This window comes from Styela clava, chromosome 14, assembly GCF_964204865.1.
Source record: "Styela clava chromosome 14, kaStyClav1.hap1.2, whole genome shotgun sequence".
Taxonomy (NCBI): domain Eukaryota; kingdom Metazoa; phylum Chordata; class Ascidiacea; order Stolidobranchia; family Styelidae; genus Styela; species Styela clava.
In genome coordinates this window covers 8,107,123-8,121,132 of record NC_135263.1, presented here as the reverse complement: position 1 = coordinate 8,121,132, position 14,010 = coordinate 8,107,123, and the positions used below count along the sequence as shown (strand labels likewise).

General features: G+C 37.0%; 1 protein-coding gene and 1 long non-coding RNA gene across 3 annotated transcripts in view; one reads left to right on the top strand and one right to left on the bottom strand.

Moving 5' to 3' along the window:
- LOC120340841 (uncharacterized) overlaps window positions 1-5,748 on the bottom strand; it is a 43,905-nt gene extending 38,157 nt beyond the window's left edge. For both annotated transcript variants that reach the window (XM_039409219.2, XM_039409221.2), the window contains exons 1-2: window positions 1,527-5,748; window positions 387-464 (exon numbers count right to left, since the gene is read on the bottom strand). In XM_039409219.2, coding sequence (XP_039265153.1) covers window positions 387-464; window positions 1,527-5,588 — 4,140 coding nt within the window. In that variant the 5' untranslated portion in view covers window positions 5,589-5,748. The remainder of the gene's footprint in view (window positions 1-386; window positions 465-1,526) is intronic.
- A 2,207-nt stretch (window positions 5,749-7,955) lies between these two features.
- LOC144432101 (uncharacterized) lies at window positions 7,956-10,653 on the top strand. Its single transcript, XR_013480394.1, has 3 exons — window positions 7,956-8,154; window positions 8,690-8,761; window positions 8,850-10,653. It is a non-coding gene; the product is annotated as an uncharacterized LOC144432101 (long non-coding RNA).
- The last annotated feature ends 3,357 nt before the right edge of the window (window positions 10,654-14,010 follow it).

Genomic DNA, 14,010 nt, shown 5'->3' with positions numbered 1-14,010 from the left:
TGTAAATAATAATAACGAGAATATCGGTCAGAGACCGAAGACTTATCGATAGAAGGTTAGGGGATCCCCCAAAACAGCGCTCTTACTCCATAGTGACACCTTGTGCCCCATCACTAATTAATTAATAACCCGCTAATTATACGACATAATTCGCCCAAAATCAATAGGCTACTGGTCCGAGATATGATGAATGCACATGCGAAATCTGCAGCAGATCCAATCTCACTTTCGTGAGATATCGCGTGCATCTAACAGACAAACAGATAAACAGACAAATACCTATCAACATACTTGCCGATTAAAATCGATAAGTAATAACATAAATATCAACAATTCGACAAATAAATCCATTTGATATGTAACATTTCACAGTTTATTATGTTTACCTGATACAATATTCTTAAAGAACTGAGGTAAGACTCCTCTGTCTCTAACAAGTTTCTAAAAGCATGTAGACGCATGTCCTGAAAGACAAATACAAGAAGTACAGTTTTCTGTTAACAGCACACTCATGTCTAGTAGATAAAAACCAACAAAGTAAAACTGATGGTCTCTAAGCAATTCGAAAATAAGCCACACAGATATGGATGAAAAAGACATTAAAAATATATTTGCTACAGTCCAGTGATTTTAGTTTTGACATGTGTCATGATAGAGCAATGTTTCCCAACTGGGGAAGAATTTTGTCATTCTTGGGAGAAAATTTTGCTTATGACACTCACATGAAATACTCAAAGTGTACAGAAGTGGAAGTGCGCTTGCGCATAATACAAGCTAATGATTTATTAAAGATAGTTCATAAGGAACTGAATAAGACCCTTAAGTTTTTGGTTGTGATATTTCAAAGAGCGTCATTGACTTGACAAGTTTAGCAAAACATTTTCACTATAGTCTAAGGGGCTATTGAAAAACTGAACTTCAATCCAATAATCCCTAATTTCAATCAGAATTGATAAAATGTTTATGAAATAATCCCCTGTGCGCATATGCTATTTGCAAGACCTGAGAAATATTTAATTACATTTCAATTAAGTCGTTCTAGGCATTGAGCAAAACATTTTCCAACATCAAACCATCTACATGCATAATTTATAACTTAAGTAAATAATAATGTCTCTGAGTACATACTGGTAAACATACACAACAGTAATTCAAATGAAATTTATTAATTATTTCCAGGATAAGACACTAAAATTATCATTAAAACATTCCACTCATTTATTTCAAATACTTTTAAACAAATAAACAGTTTCTACTGCAAATTACATAGCAAAAAACCCAACAACAATTTTCTGTTGGATAGATGTTTCGGGCAGGCTAGGTCTAACTGTTGTTTAACCCAAAGTGAATATTTGGTCTATAAACTAGGAATTTAGATTCAGATGGACAAAAAATCTCCCAATTAGGTACAGATCTTCATTGTATTTAGTAATGTCAAGTAATATCGAATGAGATCAATTGAATACAAATATATAGTTACATGTGAATAACAGAATAAACATTTGATACAATAAGCATATACTCACATGGCCCCTTTTATCTTTATTAGGTGGGAATATATAGTCTTCCTTTCCTTCTGATATAAATACTGTATCCACAGATTGTGCACTCTGTATTCGACTTATATCAGTATCCACATTTTCAAAGGTAGGAGCCTGTATAATGCCAGCTCTCCTGCCCCTGTTGCTTGAAATTTCTTCGAATTTAGGGGAATCTGAGATGCAATCATTTTGAACAGGTTCACTCATAGAACGATGGTGATCAACAGAATATGATTCCTGATCGAAAGCCTCACGATGTGTGTCTCTGGGTTGCATGCTGGCAAAAACCTTATTGAATTGCTTCAAAGATGGTTCAATAAGCGTATCAGGTTGATGCTTCTGTACTGGGCCCATTTCTTCAGAAGCCATAGAGGAAGATGTTGATGACAGCCGGTTAGTTAAAACAACAGGGTCTGAATAATTGTTGTTCTCTGCCATTAATTGTTTCACTATGCTATATCCAACTGGCATTGCAACATTTTGCTCTCTTATTCGTGATTTCATGCTGCTCTTTCTATTTCTTTGAGACATTTGAAGACTTGTCTCGTTAAGTACCTGCTCATCGGTTTTTCTATTATCATTCTTTGTTACTTGGTATTTTTTAAATTGGTCTAAGGGTTCGAGTTCATCAATTTGCTCCATAACATTTGGTTCACTAGATGAGCTAGGTATTTTGAAGTTATTAATACCAGAACCGGAGTCTCTTCCTCTAACATTTATGTCCATTATCCTTTCTGGATTTGGATCACTTCTAGATTTCTTTTTCACAGCCTTTACTTGATACTTATAAATATCATGATGTTGCATCTCATGAGATTCATTTACAAAATCCATATTGTTTAAAGTATCACCCCATGAAGATGAAGGCTTACTTGATTTACTATAACCACTTTGTGATGTTTGGCTAAAGGATACAGTTGAATCTCCTTTTCCAACTTGAGAAGGAAGAATATCACCTCTGGGATGGTTAGGTTTAATCATACTATTCTTGTTTAAATTTTCAGATGATGTACCACATCCTTTTCCAGCATTAGACGTAGTAATTTTTCCATCCGATTTTGAAAATATACTTGGATAAGCGTGTTCAATCTTTTGGGTATGTATGCCTCCATCATCTTCAAGTAATATCGCATTTTTATACCTTAATTCAGGTTCTGAACTCCTTAGGTAATTTGTCTGTGAAAGATCAATTCGATCATCACATTGTTTGGAAGTAAAATTTGGTGAAGGGGGCTCGGGATGTTCATTCAATGTCTCAAGATTGGGTGGATGGCTTGTTACATTACCCCTTGGTGATACACTTAAAACAGGTTCAGTTCTTGAAACTCCTTTTTGCCAAGTAGCGATACTTGGATGTTGAGGTGGGCTCATTTTTTTCAATGACTCAGTCAGTTCCTTCATTTGTTCGAGCATTGACTTGCTACTCTTCGACTTACTCAAATCTACAGCAGAATTTGAATAGATGCTTGAATTTGAAAAAGTAGATTTTGTTTCAATAGGCATTTCCTCAGGACCTTCAACGATTATAAGTTCGTTACTATTAATTGATTGTAAATGTGCATACTTTATTTTTGAGTTTTGATGCGTGGATCGTCCTTGCTTAAAACTCAATGGAGTTTCAGGGTTTGATGTGGTACTGTCAACACACAGGGATGTTGACTTATGACCTTGGTATTCACCTGATCCATCTTTCAGAGTCTCTGTACTGCTCATGCAAGGCGATAAATCCTGAGAGGAATTTTTGACCATTTGTACCTTAGGAAAGTTTGTAACGTCATTACGGCCAGTTGGACTTATTTTTCCATATATGCTACGCTCCATTTGATGACCATCTAGCTCATGTTTCATTGGTAAATCTCCACTGATGCATGAATACGAACTAGATCGAGGTTTCGGACTGTCATCAGCAGAAGCAATTTTAGTTAATTGGTCTATCGTTTCCTGCATTGTCAATGTTGTGGAGAATTTATAGTGATTGTTGCATGTCGAGGCCAAAGTTGATGGGATGGAAGTCGATCGTGAGTGAATGAGAAGACGCTCCGTATCCTCGTCACGTGGCCAATAATCTTCCCCCACCTTGGTAGCTTTGATTTTAGGAGCCTGAATTAATGGAACATCCTCTTTTTTGGTTTTTGAAGTTTTAGAAATGCTGGTACTCCGAGTAGTCAGTTCATTTGTTTTTGTTACTTCCACTTCAAAAAAGTTTCTTATGTTTTCAACACTTCCAGATTCTTTATTCCTTCGCTTTTCTGACTTTGCTACTTCAATATAAGCAACGCTGCTAGATGGCGACCGTGGTGTGCTTTGTTGTGATGTATTCGAACTAGCAGTCCATACAGACTTGTTAAAGTGATCTGAGGCAATAGACTCTTGATCTGGTTGTTCTACAGAGTCAGGACTAATACTTCTGGTGTAATTAGCCTCACTGCTACCACTAATTATTAACTCATTCCCATTGGAACATGAAAAATTATCATCCCCTTCCTGAAAGCGAAGGCCGTCTGACCGTTTTTCCGTGCCAATATGAGAGTCAGTGCGTCGATCGCATTTGGAAGATAGTTTTCTCACGTTACTGCAGCGTTCCTCTTCCACATCACCTTGGGAATATTGGAACTCTGTCAACTGCGCCATGCTGCCATCGCCAGTCAAGTTACCGAACTCGCAAAGGTCAGTTTGTTTATAGTTATCAGGAAGACTCACGTATTTGTCTTCCAGAACCGGTAAAACCTGGCGTCCGTAACGTCTGGTTAACCCTTTTTCTGGACGGCCCCTCCCCCGACGTACCGGTACCACGTCTTTTACCTCGTTATCGGTGGGATTCACAACTCTAACACTTGCACTTTCTTTACTACCACTATCAATTACACGCACCCTCCTGGGCCTTCTTCTTCGAATCTCCGACCTTTTTCTTTCGGGGTCCGATGTATCAGGTGTTTCAGTTGATAGCATTCGAGATTTGGTTAAGGTTTCAATAACCGTCTTCGAGTTGCGGTGATTCGGAGAATTGCAGTCAGAATCAGAGCTTGAACTGCTGCTAGTACTAGAAAACTTATTCATTTCCGTTGAAATTTTTCTGCTGCGTTCAGCAGCAAATGGCCGACGACCGTACGAAATGCAATTACTTTCGGCTCGATGGGTGCTTGTTTCTGCAACAACCGGCTGTATGTATGAAGGCAAATATGGAGAGTACTTACGCCTATTGCTATTAGAATTGCCCACGGCGTTGGAAGGCTTATGCTCGGAACGATTTTGTTTACAGAGCAGCTCATTAGAGTGCGCTTTCAGTCGTTCAGGCCTTCTGCGGCGCCCGCCAGTACCCCTCCCGCGTGAGCCTGTCAAATTTTCTTCACAATTATTTGAATTTCGCAATGAATGCTGATCATAACCAGCAATGTTTCTATCCTTTCTACGTTCTCCATATTTTTCGCGTATGGAAGCGACATCAGATGAACCGTCGAACTTGGTTGTGCTTACTTTACTTGATGTAGTCCTTTTTGTGTTAGAACGATGATCACGGCCGTCCTGAACTTCGCGTGAATGGTGCGATTCATCTGCTCTGGTCGATACAGCTTTGTTCATATCATTGATATGTGTCCCTTTGAGGGTAATATTTCCAAACTCGTATTGGCGAGGAGCGGATGACTCGGACACCACAGCGGCTTTTCTATTAGCATTCGCTATTCCTGCATCTGAACGCCTGTAAGTCATATTTTCTATACTCGACTTGTGTATGGCTCCAGTTTCTGACAAAATAGTCGAAGTGTCGCTAAGATGTCTTTTGCTGTCTGTTACGTCGGCCGGGACATGCTCGTATTCAAAAGCGATCATTTTTGCTTTTTGTGGGGGAACGATGACATATCCCTTAGCCGTCGTGGTGTGGCCAGAAAGAGCCAAATTCATTCTGTTGGAAGCCCTGTCGTTAATAATGCGTCCGTTCGGATTATCTTGAACAGAAGACATGTCGCGAGAACCGGACATTGTATTGGAGACGAGCTCCCGGGCATGCATTCTTTTTTTAATATCATTTTCATCATTTGTACTTCCCATAGCGGTAGTTTTTTACCAGATCATATATCCACGGGGCTTAGAGATAATTTTCACATTTATTATAAAAGTAAAGTAAACACATGCCAAGCACGTTTCCAATGTCATTAATCCATAACGTTTGAAACAACATTTATTTACATAACAAGGTCACAAAAGTATCCCTAAAATATAGACAATTAACGTATTAGGCTTATACAAGGAAATAAAATTCAAAATCGTCTTCTTCAAACTTTTCTTACATACATAAACCTAAAATTACAAACACATGAGTTGGTTTAATTTCACTGATGAAATAGTAGGCTACTGATAAACGTTGAATGGAGCTCGATGGTTGAAAACAACCTAATAACAAAAAATATTTTACGAAAGCCATGTTTTATAAATGTATCGCTTCTGGCACGCAACTTTCGCGACTAACATCAACCTTACGATTTTAGTATGACGTACGAAGAAAACATTTGCAGTCATTCATTATTTCATGGCACCGTTTCAGTGTTTCAAAATCGAAAATAAAAGCTGTGAGGCAACACAACATATAATAGGCAGAATTTCAGTGAAAAAGTATGAACAACTTTGTTAAAAAAAAACCGAAGAAACTTGCAATCGTCAGATTTCTCAGGAGGAATGATGTATTTTCGAAAATTTAGCAAAATTTCAAGCGTTTCCAAAATTCTTAATTGATTGTCATGCATTTTATGTAACCTCGCTGACTACGGCGAGACAGTTGTTGTTGCGATTGATTATGAAGTATGACTATGATTAACGTTTTTTAATCATGTATATTATGGGTCTAGATAACTATAACTGTATACATTGCAAGCATTCATATATGCCTATGTAAAACATACAATATAGCATAGTGTTAACGCCAAAAGTCATTGCTAAAAAATTGACTCAGCAGAAATCGATAATTATAAGCTACCCAATCAAAATTTCGCATGACGTCGAAGACCTTATTTGAAGATAATAAATAAATGTCAGAGTTAGCTTTTGAAGCAGAACAACGAAATAAATACCTTGTAAAATCATAACTTGTACTTGACTGAAAGATTATATTACAGAGGAAACTAACGGCGTGAGTAATAATCCAAAACCATTTATGGTAAGTAAAACCGCGCTTTCTACAATTTACGGTAAACTTTAAAATAGTCGATTTTCAATACAATAACTTACACTGGTTTTGTCGACAAAATATACCACACTAAACTTATCTCTTTCCCAGGTCGAAGGGTTTATGTAATTCAGTCTAATCTCGAGGCTACCAAACACAAATCAGCCCGGGGGAACGTTTACTCAAAAAATAAAAGCATTCTTATAAAGCGATAAACTGAGCGTAATGAATCAGATTTCTGTGTTATTCTCTGATAGTAAGCCCCGCCTCATTCAGGCGTAAAATCTTCGCTGGTATGGTCCGTGTCACATAACATAACAGGAATGTGCGACACTTCGAGAGGCCTATGTACAAAGAAAAAGGCATCACGTGTGTGCTTAGTCGGTTAGTTACACAATGAGGTTGATATGCGCTTATATACTTGCGTTCGTTTGATTGTCGACATAAATTTCTAAAAGCCTGTAAGGCTTTGTGTGAGAATACCATTGATTGAAGCAATTTCTTATTTGATAAACTTCATATAATATACCTTTTCGTTAATCTAAGACTTATTTTTATATTTGATATATTTTTATTATGAGCATAATCGTGCACCATTGTCAGTATTTAAAAACATAAATATGTTCAATTTTGGCGATTTATGATGTATGAGGTCTATTTTATCCGAGCTTGGTTAGCCCCACTGAATTTCTGGAAGACAAAACGTTTTACTCTTATATAAATCATCATACTTGTTGATAGATGGGTCTGCTCCGAATATTAAACAGAATGTACGCCTGTTTATTGTGTATGTAGAACACTAAGGGAAGGTCTTCGTTACATCCATTTCCAAATGCCGACTTCGATTTGTATCGCGTGTGTCCTCAGACATCAAGATAGACTTACTGTTGTATGTTTTTAACATTATCTAAACAAGAGATCAATGCTCCAATATATGAACATGTAAGCCAAAATTGAGTATCAAATCTTTCACAGTACCACAGTCTGACCACCAGATCAAGATAATTTATCTTGAACTATGCGATAATACAAAAAATGACAAATACAAATGACGAAAATTATGGTAGCTGCCAAAACTAATAGTATAAGCATAATAATAAGGAATGAACATGAAACATAAAACGACTACACAAAAGAATTTTAACCACTTTTGAAAATCTAAATAAATCCTAAATATAAAAACAAAAATAGGAACAAATTGCAAGAAAGAAAATCCATTGAAAATGAATTTAAATCTGACCAATGACATTAAACAACATGATGCGCAACTCCGGCATTTTTGTCCGAAGATCGTATTCGATAGCACGCTCCAATGCACATACTTGACGAGACGAAAACGAGCGGATGTGTGCTGCTTTCGAGGCGTAGCACGAATGGTGTTCGTGCCTGCTTTGACAGTTGTTGTCGATTTTAATGATATTTTTGAAAGTTGGGGTAAAAAGAAATCGGTAAAAGGTAAGGTGAATACTATTGTTGTATATCACACCCGGGCATCGCACTGTTAAGAACATGTGGGAAAGCCAGCCTTTGTCAAATACTACGAAGTTATTAATTCAGTACGGTACGTAGTTGCCCATTTGCCGAAATTACATATTTACTTACCCCTTATGGTTTCAAATAGTTCATGCACCTCCAGTTAGATTTTTTTAATCAGTGAGGATATATACTCATTGTTGATTGCTGCTCATTGTAACATACTATTGCGCATTCACTTTTATTTGCGTATTGAATCAAAGTGTTAACAAGTTCACCTAACATTTCACTCATACCGGTCTATATGGTATAGTCTGATTTCTCAAGTATTTGGAGCCACGAATGCTTGTAATTTTCTGACTAAACCCTTTTATTAGTTGGTTTATATACCAAATTCAGTAAAATATTTTTTACATAAAACATGAGATATTGGATTTATTAGCTTTTCCATTCTAAATCATATAGACTGCATTATTTATTCTTAACGAAAATTAATAAATCTCCTCTCTTTCTTCAGATGTGAAAGTTGTGGACAAACCTGTCTAAGCATTGTGAGACTCTTGCAGTACAAGAGGCAATAGCAGAAATAGTAAGTATATCAATCAAGAAATTAAGCCGACATAAAGCAAAACTTTCAACTATTCGTCTAATCTCAATTTCCTATTATTTATTCACAGGACAACTATAGCAGACGGGGAGATATCAGAAGTCTGGCGACATATCAGTGACAGTGTGATTCCAAGAAATATAATGTTTGCAATAGAAAAACAACCTATGGAGGCATGCAAAGACATTTGACCCTCCGGTAGAGTTGTTTATGGCCCCCGCATCCTGCAGGGCTTGAGGAAAATAACTAAAAATTCCAAAGCGTAAGATTGCATAAGCGGTCTTATTTGTAAAAAGGCACAAAACACGCCAGACATACTTAAAACAGCTTTGGAAATGAGGATTACGGGTACCTCACTGCACCTGTGTTATATTTGGTTCATCAACTTTTGGTAGTACTATAGAAAAAATTCCGGAAGGGGTATAATCATCATTCATGATAAAATACTATCATATATTTTTTGAACAACTTCAATCTAGACCAGGGATCTCAAACTCGCGGCCCCAGAGAACTTCCAGTGCGGCCCTCGAACGCTTAACAATAATTGTAATAGTATTTTGGAAGTTTTTTTTTTATCTAAATGTAATAGATTTTTCAAACCTTCTAAAGTGAAATTGATTATTCACACAGAAAACAATTTACTGAAAGTAGTTTTGGAATATTAATTTTTTTTGTCCACATTTTGACCCAATTAAGAATACACATCAAGCTAGCAAAAGAATACTTGAATAAAACACTTGGGTAATTAAATTAAACGCAAAGTACATGAAGAAGGTGGCATTTTCGAAGAAAATGGGAGTTGTAACATTTCTGATCTTCACAAAATTCTGAAGCACATTGTTTAATTTGTCATATTTCCATCAATACAATCAAAAAACACAATAAGCTCAGCAGTCAATATGACAAATTCGAAGACCAACTTCGAACAGAAAATTTCCATGTGTTTGTATATTAATATAATTATACAACGACTTAGTTACTAAAAATCAATATCAATAATAATTCAAGCAATCCTGTGGCACGCAATGTAGTGCGAAATGTCTTGTCGAAAAAATCTGTCATTTGTTTTTTTACTGATCTATACATGAAATGATAAAAGTAACTTTTTTGCATTACTGGAATTAATTAAACATTCGTAAAGATCCAGATAAACCCATGATCATGTGGCCTCGTTAGTTAGAGTTGGTACTATAAAATCATTTCGAACTGGCCTTAGTATGCTGGTGACACAAAAAAGATGCCAAACGCCAGGACAAATGTAATTATTAAAACATTGAGTTTATACTGTAGTATTTTTGTTAATTTTAGGTTCATATATTTAGATTAAGTTATTTTTAGTGTATGTATTATTCTTTCCTTATTCAAAGCTTGTTCAAAAATGATTTTGATGGTTGTACATAGAATTTTAAGATGTTTTATAATAAATACTGTAACTTGCAAATGTTGCAATAATAGTGGAATGCAAATATTAATATGTAATTGCATTTGAAATTGAAGAAAATAATAAAACTTAATCCAACTGTTTAGTTGCATCACAATATATGTCACAAACTAAAACTATCTTAAAAATATCTTTTAAGTATACATTATCAAAAACTGTTTGCGGCTCTTTTTACAATTTTCAAAATGCAATGCGGCTCTCGAAAACCCATGAGTTTGACACCACTGATCTATTCTAGACGATTCAAGCATTGCTTTGGGAAATTATATCACTTCAATTAAATTGAAATAATCTCGCTATATTAAATACAAAATCGTTGCTATCATAAAGGTAAACCAATTCAGCCACTCGAAATATAATGGCCTTCACAAAGCAATGGGGGCAAAATTGAGAGTTCATGAGCTATGAACATTTGTTCTTTTCTTTGTCTTGAACTTTTCATACTCCACAGCCCCTATTAATTTTTTTTAATTTTAATTACCATGTGATGGTCATACATATCTTTTTTTACTTGTATTTTCTTTCAGGATGTATTATCTCAATGTGCCAAACTATTAATTAGTGTGCATATTTTGCTTCCAGATGACATAAATGTATTGTCATGTTTATTACCTCAGCTTGGAGTATTGACAAGAAAAAGGTGCCAGTAAACTAGGTAAAAAAATTTTCAACTCATTGTTATAATCAGAATTCACAATCAATAGGAATTATAAACAGCCAACAATCAGTGAGAATTATATGCGAAATCCCTCAGAATAAATTTGTCTAAAATCGGAGGAAGGCAAAAAATATAGGTAGTTTCCATCCACACAAGCATTTCAAGAAGACTTGCTCGAGCCAAACTAAATGAGCATCGTCAGGTGATCGGTAAGGCTGCAAGTTGAATTCAGCCTTGCAACCTCCTGCATAGAAGATAATATTAATTAGTGGGCTATGAGCTAAATTTAAACAAACCTATCTACGATGCATTATGTACCAGCAATGTTACCTACGATTAACTGAATATGTAATATGTCTAATAAATTCACCTACAAAAGCAAGTTCGATAGGTGCAAACTTTGTGTTATGGAATTGTATCGCAGCACAGTTTTGTATGACACCCTCTTTAAATGAAATTTCAATGATTAAGCGCAAACATTAAAATTACTAACTTTGAACTTTGTCATTATCTGCAAAATGTTCCACACAAATCTTTCCGCTATCGCGTTTGTAATTCTGATAAAAAAAAACGTCTATGATGTCCAGAATTGCTCTTTACAGCTTGCCTGTTATTCCAGCTTTCCAAGTAGGCAAAACTTCTTAGATATAGAGATTATTTTGTTTCGTTACAGGCGCAAAAAGGCAGGTACTACACGTAAAAAAGACGCCGAGTAGCAAAAGCGAGCGGAAAACGGACGCGAAAGGCGACGAGAAATATGTGCATTGGAGCGTATCATGAAATATAATGTTTCGCCTGTAGTCTTATGGAGTGACGTCAGAGTTGCCTATCATGTTGTTTAATGTCATTGATCTGACTAACAAATTTGGTTCATGTCCTAACTGAAACAATATCAGTAGTACTAAAAATTGGAGAAATATAATATAAATATATATACGCAATCCTGATAAATCATATGCTATTTAAACCTTCGCAAAAACAAAAAGAAGACTTTTAGTAAAATTTATTTCACCGAACGTCTTCTTCCAATTTCGGATTCGATATTCTGGTCGCCGCACACTCGAGTGACTGGCCGCGAACATCGAGTGTCTGATGAGAACGGTTTCTCAGTTACAGACCGGACTCATGAGCCGTATGAGAACGGTTTCTCTGTTACAGACCGGACTCATGAGCCGTTTTCCAATCAAAGGTTGCGATCGGAGTTCTGGATGTCCCGAATGTTGTCAACAAATTTGACATATTTAGGGTTATCCAGTCGTTCCAAACTTTCAACTTTATGGTCCATTCGGTTACTCGTGCAAAGTTTTACCAGCTCCAAGAGGCGACGCATGCTCAGGGCATTTTCAGTCGTGATCAATCCTCTGAGTTAAATGGACGACGCCTTGGCGCATATGGTAACTCGTGGGAGCAGTTGGGCCATATGAGCCTTTGCTGGCTATTCAGTCGGAGGGGAACTTCACGATCACTTCTGACAATCTCTTGATCGAGAGCGGAAAAAAAGATAATCGTGGTGTTGCACCACATAGTCGGGCGCTGGGGCGAGCTTTGGGCCCAGGGGAAGACAGTTTCCTGCCATTCCTGGTTCGGTTGCTCAAACCAAATTCTTTCCATTTCTGTCTTAGTTGTGATTTACTGCCGCTGCGATCCGTTCACAGAAAGTTTTCGATATATGCGGAACCAACATTGACTTGTAGGAGGTGTGGTTGCACGAACGAGACTCTTCTTCTGTATGCTGAATGCTCGTCGTCCTAACATGAATATCATCAAGGAAGAGCATGGTTCGCTGAAGAAAGAGATCTTGGGCCTTCCCCAGCTAAGTTTTCCAGGCAAAATGTCGACGAATTTTGTCGAGTGCGCACTGATAGAACAGCTGAGATGCTTCGGTCCGATTTGAATCTAAGGGAAATCGGGTGGTAGTAGGCTAATCGACGTGGTGTGCCAATTCGACAACAGCGGGACTCCATGCATTTGTTTTTGGTTTCCTCGGCATTTATGCGGCTCGTTGCGAATCGTACTTGGGAGTGAGTGTGGCCGCTACGGAGGTCTTCGCTAACTGCGCCAGGTGTTTAAAGGGTTGCAAGAGCTTTTTTCGGCATTTATGCGTCTCGTTGCGAATCATACTTGGGATTGGGTGTGACCGGAGTGGCCGCTACGGCGGTCTTCCTTAACTGCGCCAGGTGTTTAATCAAGGGTTGCAAGAGCATCCGTGGTTGCTTTGTAATAAAATTGGTTATACTCATCCGATTGATTTAACTAGTGGTTACCCCGAGGTCGTTTGAGCCATTTGCTCACTGAAAACGTGTATCAAAATTATCTGCTTGTATTTTATTCCTTCACAGCCCTTTCCCCACAAATTCAGGCACAGCGATGATCAAAAAACACCGTCGAGTTTGACAATCCCTTGCAACGATTTTATATTTTTTAATTTGTAATTTAGTGCTGGCGGGTTGTACGAGGTGAATTGGATATGTGGCTAATACTCTGAACTCCGCCTTGAAATTAGAATGGCCCATACACAATGGGGATATAGCCGTTACACATATTCTCCCAGCTGATACTAAAGGAAACGTTCCGATAATAATTAAATTTGTACGTCGCAGCACCAAAAATATGATTTACTCCATGAAAAGAAGACTTAAACAGACTGGACTATCAATTACTGAATCGCTGACAAAACGTCGAGTCGAACTTCTCACCGAAGCTAGAAGAGTTCTCCTAAAAAAATGTTTGATCTATGAATGGAGACTTCTATGGATTTCATAAAACCACATCCGATATTATGATATAAGTAAGATACCGTAGGATTACCGACTATAATTTATAGAGATGCTAGAACAGCCCAAATTCTGATTGTACGACAGCACTAAACCCAAGAGTACCTTTTATTTATTCATTTTTATTTTATTTTTTGCCCATATGAATGTTAATAGGAGAAATTTACCATGTCATGGATGCCAAAAAGCTGTAAACGATAGGCAAAACGGGATCTACTGTGATAAATGTAATCGTTGGATTCATCTAAAATGCAGTGGTTTAAAATTACAAGAGTTTCGCAAAATATGCAATGAACTAAATGATATACCTTGGTACTGTAGACTTTGCCTACAAAATATCTTGCCATTCAGCTCGTTA